The sequence below is a fragment of the Lepus europaeus genome, chromosome 23, assembly GCF_033115175.1.
Source record: "Lepus europaeus isolate LE1 chromosome 23, mLepTim1.pri, whole genome shotgun sequence".
Taxonomy (NCBI): domain Eukaryota; kingdom Metazoa; phylum Chordata; class Mammalia; order Lagomorpha; family Leporidae; genus Lepus; species Lepus europaeus.
In genome coordinates, this window is record NC_084849.1 from 21,148,343 (window position 1) to 21,168,632 (window position 20,290).

Here is a 20,290-nt window from a genome sequence, read left to right on the forward strand (position 1 = left end):
AACCTGTCCTTGGGTATGGGGAAACCCCAAAACTCCTCCTCCTGCTTTGGGCTGTGAGGCCCTCCCTGGTTCACACATACGCTGTTGTTGGGGTCCAACCTAAATGTGCTGTTTGTGTTCTGGTTCTGGGTGGTGGTCACAGCGCTTGGTCCTTGCCGAGGCTTGCCGTGTGAGCCACGTGGGGTCTGCGTCGGCTGTGGCCTGTGCGCAGGTGGGGAGTGTGGACTCAGCCTGGGGCAGGCGCTCAGACTCCATCTCGTCAGCCTGGCCGCTGTCCCTGAACCCACCACAGACTTCCTTTTGTCTGTCTGAGCTATCGATCGCTGGGGCTAGTGCCTTACAGTCTCTCGTTAGTGTATTTTCCCAGACTTGTAGTCCTGCCCACTTTGTCTTTGGGGAATTTGGGGGCTGTGTACGTGGTTAGCTGCCTCAAAATTTACAATCCTGCCTCTGTGCTGATTTTATCCTCGGGAATGGAGCTTCTCCGGGGCAGAGCCTTTTCTTGCATGTGCTTTGTGCCGTCCTTTCACTGTCAGACATCTGAGAACCTGATGCGCTGGCGGTTTTCCCCAAGTAGCGTACAGTTGTTTAAAGGACATACGGAATGTTGAGTCGCTTACATTTATAACTATGGAGATTTTTATTGCTTTTATCTTATATTCTGACTTTAAATTTTTGTGGATTTCTTTTTATTTGAAGGGAGGGGGGAGAGAGCGAGTGAGTGAGTGAGCTATCTTCTGTTTACTGGTTCACTCCCCAGGTGCCTGAACAGCTGTGGCCAGGCCAGGCGAAAGCCAGGAACCCAGAACTCCGTGCAGGTCTCCGACATGAATGGCAGGGACCCCAGTACTTGAGCCATCATCTGCCACCCCCCAGGTGCACATCAGCAGGGAGCTGAATCCAAAGCAGAGTAGCTGGCAGTCAGACCAGGCACTCGTGTCCGCTGTCTGCCATGCCAGTGTCCCGTGGCAACTCAACACCTGTGCCAGACGCCCACCCTGTCCTGCTTTAACATGGTGGTGCTGTTCGTGCCCAGTCCTTTAGGTCAGCCAGGGTTTGTAAGATTGTTTTCTCTCCTCTGCTGCTTAGTTTGGGAAGTGTAGCTCTGCACTTCGTGTGATTCTGCAGTTACTCTGAGTCCTCCTTCTCCCGCCTACAGCACGTGAGTGTCCTTCCTGTCCGTGCCGTGGTCTGGCCCTCACTGCTCCCAGAGGAGGCGTCCCTACGCAGCCCGCGTCTGTGTGGACTGAGTCCCGCTGGCCTGGTTCTCTGTTCACTATTGTTCCATGCTTCTCAGACTTTAATTACAGGATTGTTTTCCAAAGTTTTTCTTTCTTTTTTTTAAGATGTTTTCTTTAACTGAAAGGCAGAGTTACAGAGAGAGGGGAAGACAGAGATTGACAGGTCTTCTGTCCATTGGTTCACTTCCCAAATGACTTCCATAGCCGGGGCTGGGCCAGGCCAAAGTCAGGAGCCAGGAATGCCATCAGGTCTCCTATGTGAGTTGTAGGGGCCCAAGCACTTGGGCCATCTTCCCCCCACCTTCCCATGCACGTTAGCAGGGAGCTGGATTGGAAGTGGAACAGCCAGGACTCAAATTGGTGTCCATAGGAGATGCCAGTGTCAAAGGCCCCTACTGCACCACACGCTGGCCCCTGAAAGTTTCCTTAGATGTGGGGATAGAGTGGTGATGGAGTGTGGTTTTGTCTGTGTAAGCTCTCAGTCCACTGAGGAATTTTCTGGGCCTCTAGCTGTGAGACTGGGCCATCAGATCATACCACCACCCTCACCACCACCACCACCCCCACCCCACCACCATCCCCACCCCCACCACAGCCCCCATCCCCACAACCACCATTACCATCACCACCACCCCTACCCCACCCCCACCATCACCACCACCCCCACCCCCGCTCCCGCCCCCCCCACCACGAGGCTGCCGGAGGCTGAGACTCGAGCAGGCTCTGTGTGCCTGGCCTTGGGCTGCTGAGGGTGAGCTCCAGAGGTAGGCGCTCCTTAGCAGCCTGGGGCCTCTTGGTGCGTTAGAGACCTAGAAGGTGTGGAAGAGTAGAGAAAGCAAGGCAGCTACGAGACTTAAAACATCAGAACTCATGCTTTAATAGACACTGAAATCACAAAGGAAGAAGGCCAAGTGCCTCAGCAGTCTCCATAAAAATAGGAAGCTCTCTTCCACGGTAAACTCTGCAGTAGAAAAAGTGGAATGCCGTCTGGAAACCGCGCTGTTTACAAAAACGTCCACAGAGGCCAAAGGTGGCTAACACTGCGCGTGAGGAGCGTGAGTGGCGAGTGGGAGGCGTCCGAGGGGGGAGCACGGGGGTGCCGATGGGCCTGGTGCACACGGGGGCTCGGTTCACAAACCACAGGTACATTTCAGATAAAACGACAAAACAGGCGATGAAAATTACACAGTTGTTCCTCTCTGCCTACTCACTAAATTAAACCAGATTATTGCATCGGATTTCTCCAGCCTGAACCCAAACTAACCAGGCTGCCGCTCCTGTGAGTGTGCAAGCGCGTGTGGCTGGGAGGTGGCTGGACAGGTTGGACCAGGGACTGCCAGTGCTCACCAACCAGGGGTCCCCGGGGCAGAGGAGGGTGGGGGCCGGACTGTGCGGTGACACTTCATCTTGGGTCAGTGCGGGCTGCGATGTTTCAGAAACGGGCCTGGGGTGAGAACTGTTTCACTTTGCTGCATGCCAATGTGGATCGAAGCGTCCGTTTAGGAGCGCGTTCTGTCCTGGGAATCCGAGTTCAGAGCATCACGGTAGCTGGCTCGCTCACTTTGCGGTCGCGCCAGGGTTTCTAAGAGGGGTTATTGCTTGTGTCAGTCTCTGCATGTGATGGGGTACAGGAGGGGCAGGGCATCCCAGTTTCCAGAGCTAAAAAAAAAATCTAGCCAATGCTGCCTGCACGTGGGAAGCAAAACTGTTGACGCCTCCCAAGCAGGGGAGGTTGTGGGGTGAAAAGCCAGGGGCTGCTCAGGAGTCCTCTCTCCCACCCAGGCGCTCTCCTGTGCTCAGGTGCCCGCTCCCTGAGGCTCCCGCGAGCCCGTGGAAGCACAGCCAGCTCCATTTGTGTTTCACGTCGTCTGCACCGGGTGTCAGAAAACTTCTCCTTAAAAGGCCCTGATGAGCTACTTTAGGCTCTGTGGGCTAAGAGGCAAAGTGGAGACTATTATGTAGGTATTTATAGAACCATTTTACAAGGTCAAATTCCATCCTTGGCTTGTGGCCAGACCCGACGTGTGGGTGACCAGACAGCGGCTGGAGTGGCCGTGGCTAAGCCGGGATGAGCACAGGGCCGACCTCTCGCGTGACTGTGAGCGCACGCAGCCCTCAGCGTGAGCTGAACAATGCGCTCCGCTGTGTGCCTGTGTGCTCTTCACTCAGGTGGAGACGTGCGGACGGGCAGCTGCCTGGGACGTGGGGTTCTGGGACCTGCAGTGGGTCCTCTGCTTTTACCAGCTTTGCTGCTCTTCCTTGGAACTTATACATGGGACCAAAAAAAAATTTTTTTTTAAATCACAAGTACTGTCTGAAACCAAAAACAGCAGTGTCCTTGGGATCTAGGGGTTGGTCTGCGCTGAGCTTCTTCACGGCTGTCTGCGTGCGCCCGTCTGCAGATGGGCTATCGAGCCCTAAGCTTGCGTTCATGTCTCCTCTTCCCTCTGCGACCACACTGTTTATAGCCTCTCTTCCAGGGGGATCCGAGTGGGAGTGTGTCAGGCCAAGGACCCAGGGAGGAGAAGCCTTCCTGAGGTCGAGCCTCCGGCCAGGCCTCTCCTGCCCCTGCCGTGTGCCCTCACTGTGAGGATGGTCAGGGTTTAATTTTGGAGCTGTCGAAAAGAAACTTATCTCACTTGTCCAACTAGACTGGTACTAACCATGATTTCCAGCATTTCAGTACTTTATTAAAATAAATAAAAAGGTCCCTAACTAGACCGGCCCCTCGCCTCCCTTCCCCGTGGAGCGGGCAGTGGGGACCGAGTCTCCCGATGTAGGCGGGGCGCTGCGGTCGCAGGAGCTGGCACCGGGTTTGGGTGGAGGGGGTTGGGGGGCCTGGGCAGGAATGAAATCATACAGCTACTGAAAGGGAGCAGGAGCCGGAAGGCGAACTTCTCATTAACCTTGTCAGCCACTGGAGGTTTGTCTTCTTGTAAAGAAACTGAGTCATTCCCAACCTTTCCCCCTGAACTTGATAATTACTTATTGATGATTCCTCAAAATTTGACATTTTACAAAACTTTGAGTTTTTAAAAATAACAGCTATAAATGCAAAGTATTATTGATAACAAAACCAAGTTGTTCGTCCATGTACAAAAAAGGTCAGTAACGTTTTAAAAGCACAACGTTGCATTTTAAATCACAATTGCATAGTTCTAAAATGCCTGGATAACAGTTACATAAATTTCTTAAGAAAATTCAAGTTTGGTTGACAGAGGGGCCCAGAGGACGCTGGCGAGCCCGTGGCGCGGAGCCGCCCCTGCGGGTCTCGCCAGCGCGGCACTTGTGCGGCGCTCCGTGTAGGGGCTCTGTGCTGCCCTCCCCGGCCGGCCAGCACCCAAAGCCGCGTGTCAGGGGCTGCGCCCTTGCCTGCCCACACCCGAGACCCGTGACCGCTGTTGTACTAGAGCCCGTTGAGTGCACCCGAGAGGAGAAGCGGGGAGTGGAGGGTAAACATTTGGCGAGTGTAGACCGCATCGGGAGCCTCCTGTCCTGGCCCACGGCAGTCCTGGCGTTCGGCGGACCTGGCCCAGGGGCCGCCCGGGCATGGGGCGGCAGTGGCCCTGGGCCAGAGTGCGCCGGCGTGAGGTGGTGCTGGCGGCTGTGTGGGGGCCGCACCCAGGCTCGGGAAGACGCTTCAGCATTTGGAAGAAGGGAAGAACCGCCCTGGGGACAGGAACTTGTAGCCGTTTCCCGAGGGGAGTCTGAGGGGGCGCGCGGCGCTGGCGGGGCCGGCGGGCTCGGGGCGCCAGTGTCCGTTGGGGGGGGCCTGCTGCGGCACCCCGGCGCGCTGCGGCGCGGACAGCTCCTGCAGCTCCAGCTTGTCCGCGCCCTCCTCCTTCTTGCTGTGCCGAGGGGACAGGTTCAGCAGGCTGAGGACGTCCCTTTTGGAAGTCATGGTGCCAGGGGCGCCCCGGAACAGCTTCATGGGGCCCGGCGAGTGTTGGGGGGCGCTCTGCCAGAACATCTTGAGGTTGTGGACGGCCTGCACCTTCTCGTCGATGGCGGCCATCTTCAGTTTGTCTATGTCGGGGGCATCGGCCGGGCTGGAGCGCGCAGAGCCGGCCGAGGAGTAGGAGAGCGCGGGGGACGGGGCGCTGCCCGCAGGCGACTGGTGGCCTGAGCTCGGGGACTTGGAGATGTGCGCGCTGTAAGGCGAGCTGGGGTACTTGAGCTTAAAGAGCGGCTGCTCGCTCAGGGAAGCCTGGGAGTCGGAGCCGGGCGACGGGCGGCCGCTGTGCTGGCTCGGGCTGTCTTTGATGGACGCCTCCGAGGCAGCTGGGCTGCTGTAGCCTGAGCTCACCTTGGGGAGGGACGAGCTCCTGGCGGGGGGCTTGGGTCTGCCAGTGACCGGGGAGGCCTGGTTCTTCTGGTGGGAGAGGACGGGCCTGCTGAACGCGCTCGTCTCTGACGCCCTGAAGACGGCCGCACCCCCGGGCGCCGGGCGCGCGTCCTCGGCCCCGTGGCCCTTGCCGGCCTGGCCGCCCCTCTGGAGCCGCTCCACGGCCATGAGGTGGCTGTGCGTCTCCTCCAGGACCTTCTGGGCCAGCTCCTGCGGCTCGAGCTTTGGGTTGCTCTCTTCTTGGGACTTGACGGTGCTGTCTGTCTCTGTGCTAGACTGGTCCGATTCTCCTGTGTCCGAACTGGCCAGTTTTCCTACCTTCTGGAAGGGCGAGTTGGGGCTGGGGATGAGAGTCATTTTGACCGGAGAGCTGGGCGTGCTGACGCTGCCCTTGGAGCTCAGGGACACTTTGGCCCCGCCCGCCGGCCCGCCTCGGGGCGCCCTGTGGTCTGGGGAGAAGCGGCCCTGGCCCTTCCTGTTTTCTTGGTAGGCCAGGGGCTCCGTGCTGATGATGGAGAACCCTTCGTATTCTTCTTCGTCCCTGTGGCCTGTGGGGCGGCTCTGTGGTGACAGTTGGCCGCGAGGCAGGGTGGATCTCTGCGGGTGGGCATTCTTGGGCCTGGGGCCTCCGCCTTCTGACCCCGCCTCGGGTTTGGAGACAAAGCTCATGGAGGAGGCGATGGAGCTCAGGCTGTACACAGAGATGGCATCCGAGGCCATGCTGTCCACGCCGGTGGGGGAGAAGGGGGGCTGCTGGTAGCCCAGGGGCAGGGCGTTGGAAACCGACTGCGCGGAGGCCAGGGACTCCAGCGAGGAGGAGCTGTCGAGGCTGAGGCGTTTGGGCAGCTCCGTGGAATCTAAACACAGAACAGGGGTCCAGGGGCAGTTAGGACCTGAGATGGTTCTGGTCTTTCAAAATGACAGCTGTAACTGCACAGAAGTTAGCCGAGGACGACGACCCAAGGACGTCTTGCATGCTGTCCCAGACCCCAGGAAAGCTCCCAGCCACCGCCCCCCGGGCCAGCACAGGGCCCCACATCCGCTTCCCGCCCTGACTGGGGCTGGCAGCCATGAGCAAGCCGGATGTCTGCCGTCCTAACCCCACCCCTGTCCGGCACACTTCCTCCACTTCCTCTTCGAACTCCTCGTCCCCTGCCCTCTCAGTCCATCCCTGGTGCTGTCAGGCTCACGTAGATGCCAGGGTCCACTGCTGACCCCTCATCTTGGTGCCCTTTGACCCCTCGAGTGCCCACAGGACACAGCCCCCTTCCTGGGAGGTTACAGACACGTTCCTGACCTCAGCAGCATGGCCATGCATGCCCTGGGCAGGTCCTGTTGCTTCTGCCTTCGGGCCGTGACTACCACCTGGCCCTGGAGCACACCTGCCTCTGCCTCGCCTGTGTCTTCAGAGCCCTGGTCTGCCCACACTGCGTGCTCTGTGGGGGCAGGAGTTCTCGGCTGCTCTGCGGAGCGCCCCTGACACAGACACCACGTGCCCGCGGCGGGAACACGGGCCGCAGGGCCAGGCTCTTACCGAAGAGAGCGAGCAGGGCCTGGAGCGCGAAGTGCACAGCTCGCCGGCTGGCCTGCTTCCCGGTCTTCAGGGTGACTTCCTCCTGGCCCACTTCACAGAGGTCAAAACCTGGAGGAAGGAGAGCGTGAACAGGGCTTCCTAGGGAGAGCCCGGGCTCTGTGCAGCCTCCTGGCCGCACCCGCAGGGGGCGCCTTTCCCGACCTGTGTCACAGTCACAAGCAGCAGCGAGCAGCCGACCCAGGGCGTCCACTGGACGTGGGCCCTGTTGGCTGGGTGAGCGGCTCCCGCCGCCCGGCTCCCTGGCTGTTTCCCCGTCCTCCTGCCCTCAACTGCGTTCTTAAGCGCTCAGGGCCGGAACTCGGTAAGGATCGCTGACACCTGTGGTTTTCTGCTCTTCCTCTGAACTTAAAAGACCGTTCAGGACAGAGATGGGGCGTCCTGTGTGTGTGCAGGGAGCTCTCGCTGCCCTCGGGGCTGAGCCCCTGCAGGACCCTCACCCTGCCTGAGCCCGGCGCTGCCTCCCGCCTGCAGGGATTCTGATGAGGCTCGGCGGCCTAACGCGCTGACACAGCCGCCGGGCAGGCACCGGGACAGGGCTGCGGCGTCCAGCAAACGTGGCTTCCTGGGACGAGGCCTCGCGGGCGCCAGGCCAGACCGAGGGCTCGCGAAGTCTTCCCGCAGCTTCCTTCCGGGGATCACGGAGCCCCGCCTGAGACACTGCACAGGGCACGGTGCTGAGCGAGCCCCCGGGGGGCCGGGCACCCAGGAGCCTCCGTCCGCCCAGTGCTGCTGTCCGCGCTGCCGTTCATCAGGGAGAAGCAGCTGGCCCTTTGTGGAACTCTGACGCTGTCGTCCCCTGGGGACGGGTTCCATGGGGGAGCCACTCAGCATCCTGGTCACCTGGGACATCGTCTTCTCTGGACTCAACACTAAACAGTCCCCAAAAGCAACAGGGAGGTCTCAGAGTACTCACGCCGGGGCGGCGTGGTGGCGCAGCACAGCACGCGGCAGTGGGGACGCTGCACCCACATCAGAGCGTGGTTCCCACCCAGCTCCCTGCTCACGCACCCGGGAAGGCAGCCGAGGACGGCTCAAGTGCCTGGGCCCCTGCCGCCCACGTGGGAGACCCGGATGGAGTTCTGGCTCCTGACTTTAACCTGGCCCAGCCCTGGGTATTGGGCACATCCGGGGAGTCAACCAGCAGATGGAAGCGCTCTCTCCCCTTCTGTCACTTTGCCTTTGAAATAAATCAGTCTTCAGAAAGCAGTGTGCTTGCTGTAGCCTTCTCTATGACGTCATTGGCTGCATCTGAGGACCTGGAGGGGCCTTGCAGGGGCCCAACCCAGGCCACTTCTCTCCCAACCCTCGGTTCTAACTGTGGGGACTGTGAACAGGGTCGGTCAGCTCCTGCAGGGCAGGCCGCGACACCGATGGGATCCCAGCCCCAGAGCGAGCCGGCGCCCGCTCCTCCACCCCTGCCCGACACACGGGCACTCACGCCTGGGGCTGCGTCCTTGGCAGGGGGGCCTCGGCCTGCTGGGTTTGGGCAGTTTTGTTTTTTGGCTGGCACAGTTGCCCCAGGGCCTCGTGTCCTGTCCCAGAAGTGAAGACAGCGTCCCGAGTGCGGTCCGGGCCCTGACTCCGGAGACACTGCTTTCCGTCCACAGACAGGAGGCAAGTGCTGTGACTGGGCGGGGCTTTGTGGGGGCCCAGTGCAGCCAGCTGCCAGCCAGGCGGGCTGGGAAAGGTGGCCCAGCGCGGGCCCTCGGGGTCTCAAGTGGAGGATGCCTCCTTTCTCCCATTTGCTGTCCTGCGGAGCTGACGGCTGCTCCCCGTGACCGTGAGGTCGGCCCGTCCTCGGCTGGACCGCACCCCCACGCCTCTTCTCTCCCTGGGCCTTCCCCAGCAGCGTCCCCGTGGCTCTGAGGCCTGGCTCCCTGCCCCGAGCTGCTGCGCTGTCCCTGGGCAGAAGCAAGCTGTGGGGTGAATGGCTCTTGGCAGGCGCGTCACCAGGCGCTCAGGGCAGGAGGAGACGCACGGCCTCTCGGGGGCCGCTGGGCAGCCACGTGCACATGGCAGGAGGGAGAGCGGGTATCCTGGCCAGGCACAGCGGCTCAGGGTCCCTCATAGCACTCAGCAACCCTGCTGTTCCATCGGTTTCTAGGAGCAAATGACAGAAACCATTGTTTCTTAGGGCTGTAAGTTTGCCTTTCCCGTAGCCCTTAATCACAGCCTAACCTCTAACCCCGCTGGGATCCGGCAGATTCCCACGAAGACGGGGTGGCCGACCCAGGCAACGCTGCGGTCTTGGCCTTGACTGTTTCCAGTTAGACAGCCGAGATGCCGCCGAGGCAACACCTCTGTTCTCTCAGCCGTACCCGGCAAGAGCCAGGAGGAAAATCATTTTCTGAAAGGTGGAATGGAGTGGTCTGGGGGTCAGGGCACTTTTGGCCTACCTAGAGCTGCCAGGAACTCGTGACAGCCCGGGAGCCGCCACAGCTGCACGCTGATGGAGACCTGGATGGGGGCCGAGGCGAAGTCCTGCTCCTTCTCGCCGGCCTGGAGCTGCACGAGCACCTGGTGGAGCTGAGAGAGGTAGGGTGTGAGCAGCCGCCCGGCCCCGTGCTCTCGTCCCTGCCGTCCGCAGTGCGAGCGCTGACAACTCTACCAAGGCCTCCCTGCCTGCCGTCCTGCCGCCTGTCTGGGGGAACCCGCAGGGCAGTGGGGCTGCAGGGGCCATCCCAGTGGTACCTATGGAATTCCAGTCAGCTTTTGGGTCTGGGGTCAGAGGTGGTCGCGGAAGAACCCACATGGCCTCCAGGATGCCTGCGCACCTTGCACCACGGGGCCGGAGTGCCCTACTCAGGGGTCTTTGGGGGTGCAGCATCACTCACGTAAAACTGGACCTGCCCCTGCTTCAGGGTGAACTTGACAATGTCACATCGAGGACACAGATGGGCGGAGCAGGAAAGGGGAGCCAGAGCAGAGGAAGGGGAGGGCACAGGTCACCTAGGCCACAGCACGGGAGGCTCCACTGGACAGCGCGTGCACGCCAAGCTCAGAGCGCCAGGGGAACGCGGGGGTGGGCGGGTGCAGGGGCTCACCTTACCACAGTCACTTAAAGAGTACTCACCATTCCCACCATATTTTTAACAGCCTTCGGCCAGCAGATTATAAGGAAAAGAAAGAAAGAGAGAGAGAGAAGAGTTTAGACTCAAGCACAGGCTGTTATGCAACACGAGCTGATCGCTGCTTTAGGAAGCGCCACACAGGCCGTGGCTCTGACCGCCACGTGGGGACAGGAGCGAGAGTCAGCAGGGGACACACAGGAGGAGGAACAGCCACACCCGGGCCGGACGTGCAGGGCCAAGGGGCACAGCGGGGTCAGCCGGGGTGTGAGGAATTCCAGAGTAACACGGGAGAAGCCCCCAGAGAGGCCACCGCCCCGGGGGGTGCAGCCTGGGACAACTCCGGAGCAGGGGCCCGATGGTGTAGCAGGCGCAGCGCCTCAGGCTCCCACCGAAAGCCAGAACCCTCGCGCTCGGCGCTCTGGGACACTCAGCCCTACCCTGCTAGTGTCCTGACGCGACTCTAGCTCCTTTGTTTTTGTAGAACACAGATTCCTGACCCTCCGGGCTCCAGGGGTTTAAGATCCAGGCTACGGAGGGGTCTCCTGAGGCTGTTCTGCAAGCACGGTTCCCGCACAGGGCGCGGGAGCTCGGGGAGGCACAGACCTGGGGCGGCCGACGTTCCAGACCAGAGCTCAGTCCTGCACGGGCTTTACCTCTGTGAGCCAATAGTAGTGGCTACCAGTGCCCGCGGACCATTGCATTCCAAAATGACCAGAAAAAAAATGCTCTGTAGGGGCTGGCACTGTGGCTCCACGCATTAAACCACCACCCGCGAAGCTGGCATCCCAAATGAGCGCCGGTTCAAGTCCCGGCTACTCCACTTCCGATCCAGCTCTCTGCTGTGGCCTGGGAACTCAGCGGAAGATGGCCCAAGTCCATGGGCCCCTGCACCCATGTGGGAGACCCAGATGGAGTTTCAGGACTCGGTCTGGCCCAGTTGCGGCCATTCAGGGCGTGAACCAGTGGAAGGAACGTTCCCCACTCTCTATAGCCTTACCTTTCAAATAAACTTTTTTGTTTTTAAGGTTTATTTGAGAGGTAGAGTTAGAGAGGGAGAGACAGAGAGAAAGGTCTTCCATCACTGGTTCACTCCCTAAATGACTGCAATGGCCAGAGCTGGGCCATTCTGAAGCCAGGAGCCAGGAGCTTCTGGGTCTCACACACAGGTGCAGGGGCCCATGGACTTGGGCCATCTTCCACTGCTTTCCCAGGCCATGGCAGAGAGCTGGATCAGAAGAGGAGCTACTGGGACACGAACTGGCACTCATATGGGATGCCGGCGCCGCAGACAGATGCTTAGCCCACTATGCCATAGCGCCAGCCCCCTTCAAATCTTTTAAAAATCCAAAAGAACCCATTGCTCTTCAGGGGCTGTGAGAGCATCCACAAGCCCTCTCCCACACGTGGCTGACACCTGGGGCTTCTTCCAGACCCCAGGGCCGCCAGGATGATCAGTGGGTGCAGAGCAGCTCCAAGGCCGGCATGGGAAGGACCTGCTCCGCACTAAGGGGGAGGAGCCTCCAACCCCCGGCTCAGCTCTGTACTCCTCGGAGCAGGCACCTCTTACTCTCCCACAGCCCCGCAGTGGCCACGCCTGCTGCACTCGGTGCTGTTCTGCTGGGAGTGGGGCATGCTGGGTCTGAGGGAAAGACAGGATGCCAGCAGCCCCCCTGGACCCAGAGGAGGGGCTCTAACACCTGTCAGTGCGTGAGAGGGGTGGGATGACCCGGGACAGGCAGCACCAGGGCGCTGACCTGCCGCTTCCTGTGCGGGCCGGAGCCCTCTGTGTGCAGGCCCAGGCCGGGCTGCGGGGCTGCACTTACCCGGCTGATGAGCTGCTCCCCTGTCTCCGAGGCCGTGATGAGTTTGCAGAGGGCTTGGAGGGCAGGGTTGGGCAGACCTAGACCAAGGGGAAGGGGGCGGGCGTCATTCCGACTGTGGCTTCTGCACCCACAGTCCAGCCCCCTGCCCGGAGGAAAGGACCCGAAACCCTCAGCGTTGGTGCTGTTTTTCAGGAACTTGGCCGAGCCAGGTGTGTATCACACGCGACCCAGAAAAGGAGAGTGCGGTCCCCGACGCAGGCAAGTGGGGCGGGGGCGTCCAGAGCCTGCTCAGCCCCCAGCACAAGGGGCGGTTCCTCCCTGGGGCCAGCGCTCGGCTCCACCCCCAGTGACAGTGCCGGTGTCAAAGGCAGCACTGGTGTGCCCGGTGCCGCCTCCTGTCACCCCAGGACAGAGGCTCAGGAAAGGCCGTGCCCCCCTCTACAGCAGGGGAGGGGGCTCTGGGACACGGAGCCGTTTCCCAGGATCCTCTCCTCCCTCTCTCCCCAGCCCTGAGACCCAGCGGCTCTGCCCGGGCCCGGCTCACCCAGCAGGGACTGGAGGGTGCTGCTGCACTGCTGGAGCCGGTCGCCCGGGTCGGAGGTGGGGAAGAAGACGGCCGCCGGCAGCCCGCTGGCTGGGGGGTCCAGCCGGAAGCCCACGGCGGTGAGGAGCGCCTGCCAGCCAGGGATGCCGCCCACTTTGTTCTCCACGCTCTGCTGGGACGTGTACATGGCGTTGCGCTGCCCGTTCTGGATGCGCTGCAGGGACTTCTCCACCTGGAGGGGTCGGGGCTTGGTCAGGCCTGGCAGCCCCGCCCGCCCTCTGCGTGCACGGGGAACACAGAGGCCCGGGTGTCGCTGCTGCCTTCTGGGCAGCCCGTATGACCAGGAGCCAAGGCTGCGATGCTGGGCCATGGCCAGCCGCCATGCAAGGTGGGTAGTGGTGACAAGGTCAACATCTTTGCAGCCAGACATGTGCTGTGCTGAGGGCTCTGTCGCTTCGCTCGCCTGGCCCCTCCTGGCCCAGCTCCCCGCGCAGAGGCCAGATCTCAGGCCAGGGGCCCCACACCCTTGGACCCTCAGCCCCTCAGGCCGCCCCCATCACTGCCCCTCCACCAGGAAGTGCCAGCTGTCCTCCAAGGTCTACCGGGTGCCCGGCCCCATGGGCTGAGCTCGCTCTGGTAACAGCCCAGAGCCTTCCCTGTCCACCCCGATACCGCGTGCCCCGAGGCGCTGGTGCTGTTCGTGGAGACACAGAAAGTACAAGGTGTCGCGGGGGCTGGTCTCTGCTGCCCCCTGGGCCACTGCTCACTGGGACCGGAGCACCCAGGGTGAGCTAGGAGGTGGGGTCCCGTGCCCTTGACTTCCGGCCCCCGAGGCCCCCACATGCACTCCAGGGGCCCTCGAGCAGAAAGCGGGAGTTCTGTGACCTCAGAGGACAGCCCCTGGCCGCAGCAGGGGAGAGGGGCTGTGGGCTAACAGGGCCCGGAGGACGGCCCCAGTGCTGCATAACCCAGAGGCCCGTGCAGTTCCCAGACGTGGGCTGGCACCAGGAAGCCATGTCCAACCCAGGCCGAGCCCAGGAGCCAGTCTGCTGCAGGTGGCGCGGGTGACACCGAGCCCAGCCCGAGCGCCATCGGAGGCTGTGGGCACCGCCCTCCCCCGTGCACACTGATGACTCTGAGGCCTGAGCAAGCCTTTGGCACACCCCAGGCTGAGGGGACAGCTCGACTCATCGGTCTGCTACCAAGGCCCTGCCTGGACATTTGCACAGCCCCGGGGACATGCCCACCGGGAGCCCCGAGCCAGCCGTGGCGGGTGCAGCTGCAGCCTGGGAGGCAGCCGTGGAGCAGGGCCTCGTGCCAGGTCTGGAAACAGTGTGCTTGCGACGCACCGCCTGGGCCTGGGCTGGGAAGGGGTGGGCACGGACTGAGAAGGCCAGGGGCTCCCAGGGCGCTGGAGCTGCCATCAGGTTGCCCAGGGGGAGCAGGGCACAGGTCTGCATCCCTGCTGCCGTGGTTTCTACTCCGGCACGCAGCCTGCAGGCGTAGGGCAGGCCAAGAGCGCACGCACGCTCGGACACCTCTTGGAGCCAAGTTATCGAGGCCAGCGCCGTGTAACCGAGGAGTAGCAGCTCCGGCCCCGACCGCGCGCCCGGAGAGGAAACTGAGGCTCAAAGAGGCAAAGCGACTTTGCCCAAAGCCCCGTGGCCTGGAAACTGGGTGAGGGCCACTGTCCTCAGCCACCCCTCCCCCAGGGTTGTGGTGAGGACCGCTGGGACCGCCCCTAGCCATCCGCAGATGCTCCGCGGCGGCCACGAAGGCCTGGCTGGAGCCCTCCGCAGTGCTGTGCCCCCCCACACCCATGCAGCCCCAAGGGAGGGCGTCGCCGGCGCTCACCAGGTGCAGCAGCACTCGCAGGGCATCGCGGGCGCGCTCCGGATGCTGCAGGATCTCCGTGAGGGCCTGGCCGATGATGGACGAGGGACTGTTCAGCTTGACATCGCTCCCGATGAGCAGAAACCCTGGGGGGCGGGGAGGAGGCCTCAGTGGGCAGCTGACAACCCGGGGTTAACCCCCAGCGTGCCGTGGAGATGGTGGGCTTTCCGGGCAGCGCAGGGAGCAGCACTGTAGTGGGCGGCTGGGGGCGTGGGGGGCTCTCCCTGTGTCCCAGGCCGTGGGGAGGGCGTGGGCCTCAGGGTCTCGGGGGCCCCGGGGTGAGTTGGCACCCAGCAAAGGAGCCCCTGAGGCCCTCCTCCCATCCCGGGACAGGGCTGGGGGCGCTTGCCCGAGCTGGTTGCAGTCTTTAATAGTACACCGTGGGTAAGGCTTTTGCCATTAAAACAGAAAGATGCCAGAGTCTGGAAAGGTGGTTTGGGTGGCCTCCGTCTGCTCTACGGTCAGCACCGCTGTGACGCACGGTGGGAGTTTCTGCTTGGCTCCAGGGCCCCTGGGGAGCACAGCAGGCCCGGCCTTGCCCTCTGTGGGTCCCAGCCTGCCAGGGAGGGTCTACGGCACGGCGGCTGCTGCGTCCGCTGCTCCCTTCCCACCCCTGGGGACCAGATGTCCCTGCCCCGGCCCCAGCCCCTGCAGCAGGCCTCCCCGACGTCTGCCCCCCCTTACAGGTCCCTCAGATGCCAACGGGGAGCTTGAGGGAGCCTGAGCAGCTGTCTCCAGTCACGCGCAAGATGGGAACAAGCTCCACCTTGGGCCCCGCCCACCAAATCCTGGGTCTCTCTCCCACCTGCCTCCTTCCTATAGTCGGGGTGGTCACTGAGGGGCAGGAGGTGGGGTGGGCCGCACACCCCACCAGGAGTCCCTGTCCACAGCGTGCCCAGGAGGAGAGGCAGCTCGGGCAGAGGGTGGGGCTCCGCACACCCGGCCCCCGCGCCGCCTCTGCCACGGCTGCCCTGCCGCCCGCCTGCCCCCCGCCGGCTGCACCTGGAACCCCGGGGATCTCCGCGGAGGCGTCTACCTGCCCAGTGGGACGGGTGCGCGAAGGCCTTGCTGCTCTGCACCGCCTTCATGGCCTCCCCCAGCGCCGCGCTGGCCTTGAGGCCGTTCAGCAGCGACGAGTAGAAGGCGTGGATGAACATCTTGGAAGCGGCCACGGGCACCGGCCACAGAGACACGAGCACGCACTGTGCGCCGGCGGCCAGGAAGGCGCGCGTGAGCGCGATGACCCCGTCGGCCGTGACTCTGCCGTTGGACTCCTGGGAGGAGCCGAGCACCACCAGCTTCACGGGCAGCCGCAGGTCCAGGACGTCGGCGGCCGTGAGCAGCAGCTCCTGCAGGGGCGGGCAGTCCGAGATGCTCTCGGCGTCGCTGGCGTCGTCCTGGACCCGCAGGGACTCGGGGATGGTGTAGGGGTGGCCGAAGGAGCTCTTGCTGCTGCCCGGGTTGCCGTCCGCGCTGGGCGTGAGGACCAGGGCCGACAGCTTCCAGGAGATGTGGGTGGCGAAGTGCACGCACTCGGCCTGGGTCAGGGCGCTCATGACCCTCTCTTTGGTGGCCACGCTGCCCACCAGGGGCTGGCAGCCCAGCAGCTCCGACACCATGTAGGCTTCCTCCTCGGCCGCCGGCATGGGCCCCCACAGCCACCTGTCCATCACGGCCGACGGCAGCTTGGGGTTGCCGATGACAGCCGCCATGGACGTGGAACTGGAGTAGGTGGGCGGGCTCTTCCTCAGCTGAGTCTGGGGGAGGGGACACAAGCAGGTCACGGTCAGGGGGGGCCCCTGGACCCCTACAACCCCGTTCACGCTGATGTCGCCACGTGTCCTCGCCACACGCACCCGACTTCCTGAGACGGGTCTGCCCTGCCGCGTTCTCAACACGGATCGGGCGTGGCAGGGGGAGCAGCGGCCCTGCGGGGACAGAATGCACACGGGCTTGGGAGTGGCTCCGTTCACGTGTGCATCAGCCTCAGAGGAGCAGGCCACCCTGTCTCCCGGGAGCGCCACGCACCCAGGCTGCTGCGTGCCGCCCTGTCTCCCGGGAGCGCCGCGCCCAGGCTGCTGCGTGCCACCCTGTCTCCCGGGAGCGCCGAGCGCCCAGGCTGCTGTGTGCCGCCCTGTCTCCCGGGAGCGCCGCGCGCCCAGGCTGCTGCGTGCCGCCCTGTCTCCCGGGGGCGCCGCGCGCCCAGGCTGCTGTGTGAGGGGCAGGGCACACACACACTCCGCAGACAGAAGCCCAGCGGAGGGCCGAGTTTTCCCCATGATGACTTCTGGGGACACATCAAGGACCCAAAGGTTGGAAAATGATGTCACAGCAAGGCTAGGTGCCCGTCAGCTCACTGCTCCGCTTGAATTAACGTCTCCACAACCAGTGAGGCCCAGCCCGACCCCGGGTGAACCAGGCCACAGGCTCGGCCCGGGGAGCACGCAGGGCCGGCACCTGGGCTCAGAGGGCGCCCGGCCACGGGTGGGCAGTGACCACACGGCGAGTCAGACGCCCGCAGTAGGTGGCCCTGCAACCCCAGGGGCCAGAGGGAAGCCAGGGTTCCCAGGTCTCCCAGGCTTTGGGGTTGGAGCAGCAGTGCGCCTGGGGTGGGGCCTGGCCTCCGCAGTTCGCGGGCTCCTTGCTGCCTTCCCACCCCGACTGGCCTTGCTGAGTGAGACGTGAACCTGCCCGGCCCCTCTGCAGGACAGCATGTGACGCCCAGCCCAGTGGAGAGCAGGGGGCCTCCCGCCCAGGGACACTTCCTCTCTGAGGGTCCCCCCCAGGGGGAGACCACGGCCCGGAGCCCTACCTTGGAGTGCGGGCTGAGCGAGCGGATGGCGGGCACGGCGATGAGGGCGAAGCGCTCGTACAGGTACTCGTTGGAGGAGCTTCCCTTCAGCAGGGCGAAGGGGATGAGGTAGAGCTCCCCCTCCAGGACCAGGACCAGCTGCCGGTGCCGGCCCACCGGGCCACTGGAGTGCATCAGGCCCTGTGGAGCAAGCACAAGAGGCTGAGGGGGCGCCAGGCGCCAGCCCACCCCGGGGCGCTGAGACCCGGTGTCCCCCAGGACCAGGACACAGGACCTCAGCACAGGGACCCCAGAGTGGTCTGGGGTGCCCGCTCTCAAATCAGGCGCCAACCACTCTGCGGGAGCAAGGTGCGTTTTCCAGAGGCCGGAAGTTCAGGGAGGGCAGCAGGTGCGGGGGGGGGGGGTGGAGTGGGGGGGGGTCCCCCGGCTCCTCCCCTAAGCAGTGATCCCTGGGGCCCAGGCTCTGGGGAGCTCAGTTGTGCCAAAGCACAGACACCAGCCCTCCAGGAAGGGGTGGGTGAAGGAGGGTGCACACAGCCACAGAGGACAGACACCCGCTCATCCTCGCGCTCTACCACCGCTGTCTTTCCAAGGGCACTGCCCATGGAGGCGGCGACTGGACACCAATGAAATGTAGGCTGAGCGGGAACAGACAGGGCAGGAGCTGCCCTGAGCCTGCGGGGAGGAGGTCAGGCTCGGCAGACAGCCAGCCCCTCCGCGCACCAGGCGCCTGGGGCCAGGGCTGGCTCTGCGGGAGTCCGCCAGCCCCCCCCCCCCCCCCCCCCCCGCCCTGGGGAAGCCGAAGCGCTCGCCAGCCCCGTCTGCTGCGCTGCCCTGGGCGCCTGGCTGAGAGTGGCGGGAGCACTCGGCTAACCCAAAGTGACACGTGCCTGGCGGGACTCGGCTCCACAAAGCCCCACGACCTCCCCCACTTTTTTTTTTAAATTCTAGCTGCACGTAAAGCAGAGAAACGGAAGCAGGCAGCCAGCGCACCGCTTGTTTGCTTCCGAGCCCTTTCCCCTGTGACCTGGGAGGGAAGGGCTTTGTCACAGTGGCCTGGTGGGTGAGCTCTGGGTCCACGCACGCACCTGGGCCAGGCTTCCTCCCTGCGCTATTCCTGAACCCCGCAGGCAGCGCCACCACACTCAGTGGCATCCCGAGCTCAGCGATGGGGCCAGCAGTGGTGACAGCTCAGTGCTGACTGCACCTGCATGGACACGTGCCTGGTCAGAGTGGGCGTGCGGGGCGAGGTGAGGCAGCCGCCGCGGGCTGGAACCTGCCTGAGGAAGCATTCATGAGCCACCTATCTCCAGAGCGCCGCTCACGTGCCCTGCAAAACCTGCTTCCCAGAGGCGCGTGCCTGGCAGCGGCCATGTCCTCCGGGACGCCCTGCAGGGGTCCCTCTCCCAAGCCCAGCCCCCGAGCAGCGCCCACCCTGGCCTGCTGTGCTCCTTGGGGAAGTCGGGCCGGGCTGGGCGCCGTCCCTGCTGTAAGCTCACCAGGGATGCGCCGAGGGAGGCGGTCACCAAGTGACGCCCAACTCAAGGACTCTCCAGAAGGCCACGGACAGCGAGTGAGAAAGCTGTGCACAGATTTAACTTCTGTGTGTGGCAAAATAAACTCTTCCTTCTACTCCATTTTCCAGGAACTTTTTGAAGGACCCTGGTACGAGCAGAGTGGCCCACGGGAACTAACGCGCCAGCCCCCGCAGGCGGAGGCGCCCAGCCAGCCGCGCGGCCAGGCTGTGCGGGGACTGCCCTGCTGCGTGAGGGCTGAGCGGACGAGGCCCCTGGGCAGGTCTGGCAAGGGAGAGGCCGCGGCCGAGCAGGAGCGGCCATGGTGGGGGGCGGTGGCCATGCTGCAGGAGAGAGAGCACAGGGCCCCCGAGGAAGGGACAAGGAGACTCGCGGGAGGGGGCGAGAGAGCCTTGAGGGCGGGGGTGCGGGAAGGGAGGACCTGGCCGAGGGGAGACTGCTCTCTGGACCTCCAGCCCCACTGCCAGTTCTGGGTCCTTCAAGGACAATGCTCGCGTTCTGCCTTTGGCCTGTGAACACTGCCCGGTACCCAAAGACCCACACATGGACTTGAGAAGGGACAAAAGGGGTCAGCATTGTGGTGCAGTGGGTTAAACTATGGCCGGCATCCCATATGTCCTGGCTGCCCCACTTCCGAATCGGCTCCCTGCTGAGACTCCTGGGAAAGTGCTTGGGCCCCTGCACCCAAGTGGGAGTCCCAGATGAAGTTCCAGGTTGGGCCTGGCTTCAGCCTGGCCTAGCCGCAGCCATTGCGGCCGTTTGGGAAGTGAACCAGCGGATGGAAGCTCTCTGTAACTCTGCCTTTCAAATAAATCAATCTTTTAAAAAGGGAGAAGGGGGTCTCTGCACACATCGCTGCTTAGATCACCAAGGGGAGACGCAGCTCGCACCCGCCTGTTGGCCTAGAAGAGAGCATGTGCCGGCTTCTCCCGGGGCCTGGGTTCGGAAGAGCGTGTGGCTCCGCCATCAGCCTCCACCAGCAGCTGAGAGAGCCCAGCAAACCCCGTCAAAGGCTCAGATCTTCCCAGAAGTGGGCTCTTCTGAAGGAGAACAAGACCAGAGGCCAGGACACAGGATCTGCTGTCCCTGAGTGTGCAGGCCCCGTGACAGGGAGCACTCCTGCCCAAGGGCACACACCCACACCCGCACCCAGGGGGCAGCCCCGCCCGCTGTGGCCTGGGGGCCGAGGCACCCCTCCTCCAGTGCCTCTTCCCAGGGTGCACCCCTCGGCCTGGAGAGCCACGCGGTCTCCCTGTGGTCACATAGTCTTGGTGATGCTGCTCTGTGCACTGCGCCCTGGTTAGCCCAGGGAGAGCGCAGCAGGGTCTGGAAGAGGCCTCTGCCATGGAGGGTGTGGGTGCCCGAGGCACCTGGGTGCTAGCGGGCGTGTCGAGGGCAATGGCTCCGGGCACTGCTGCAGCTCCTTAGCCCC

General features: G+C 63.4%; 1 protein-coding gene across 3 annotated transcripts in view; it reads right to left on the minus strand.

Moving 5' to 3' along the window:
* Window positions 1-2,094: 2,094 nt before the first annotated feature.
* The window catches only part of TTC28 (tetratricopeptide repeat domain 28), a 695,665-nt gene continuing 677,469 nt past the window's right edge, over window positions 2,095-20,290 (minus strand). For 2 of the 3 annotated variants that reach the window (XM_062182794.1, XM_062182796.1), the window contains 9 exons: window positions 17,324-17,503; window positions 15,548-16,268; window positions 14,473-14,597; window positions 12,619-12,850; window positions 12,075-12,151; window positions 10,254-10,277; window positions 9,577-9,706; window positions 7,121-7,228; window positions 2,095-6,443 (listed from right to left, as the gene is read on the minus strand). In XM_062182794.1, coding sequence (XP_062038778.1) covers window positions 4,882-6,443; window positions 7,121-7,228; window positions 9,577-9,706; window positions 10,254-10,277; window positions 12,075-12,151; window positions 12,619-12,850; window positions 14,473-14,597; window positions 15,548-16,268; window positions 17,324-17,503 — 3,159 coding nt within the window. In that variant the 3' untranslated portion in view covers window positions 2,095-4,881. The remainder of the gene's footprint in view (window positions 6,444-7,120; window positions 7,229-9,576; window positions 9,707-10,253; window positions 10,278-12,074; window positions 12,152-12,618; window positions 12,851-14,472; window positions 14,598-15,547; window positions 16,269-17,323; window positions 17,504-20,290) is intronic. The other variant, XM_062182795.1, reaches the window with a different exon arrangement.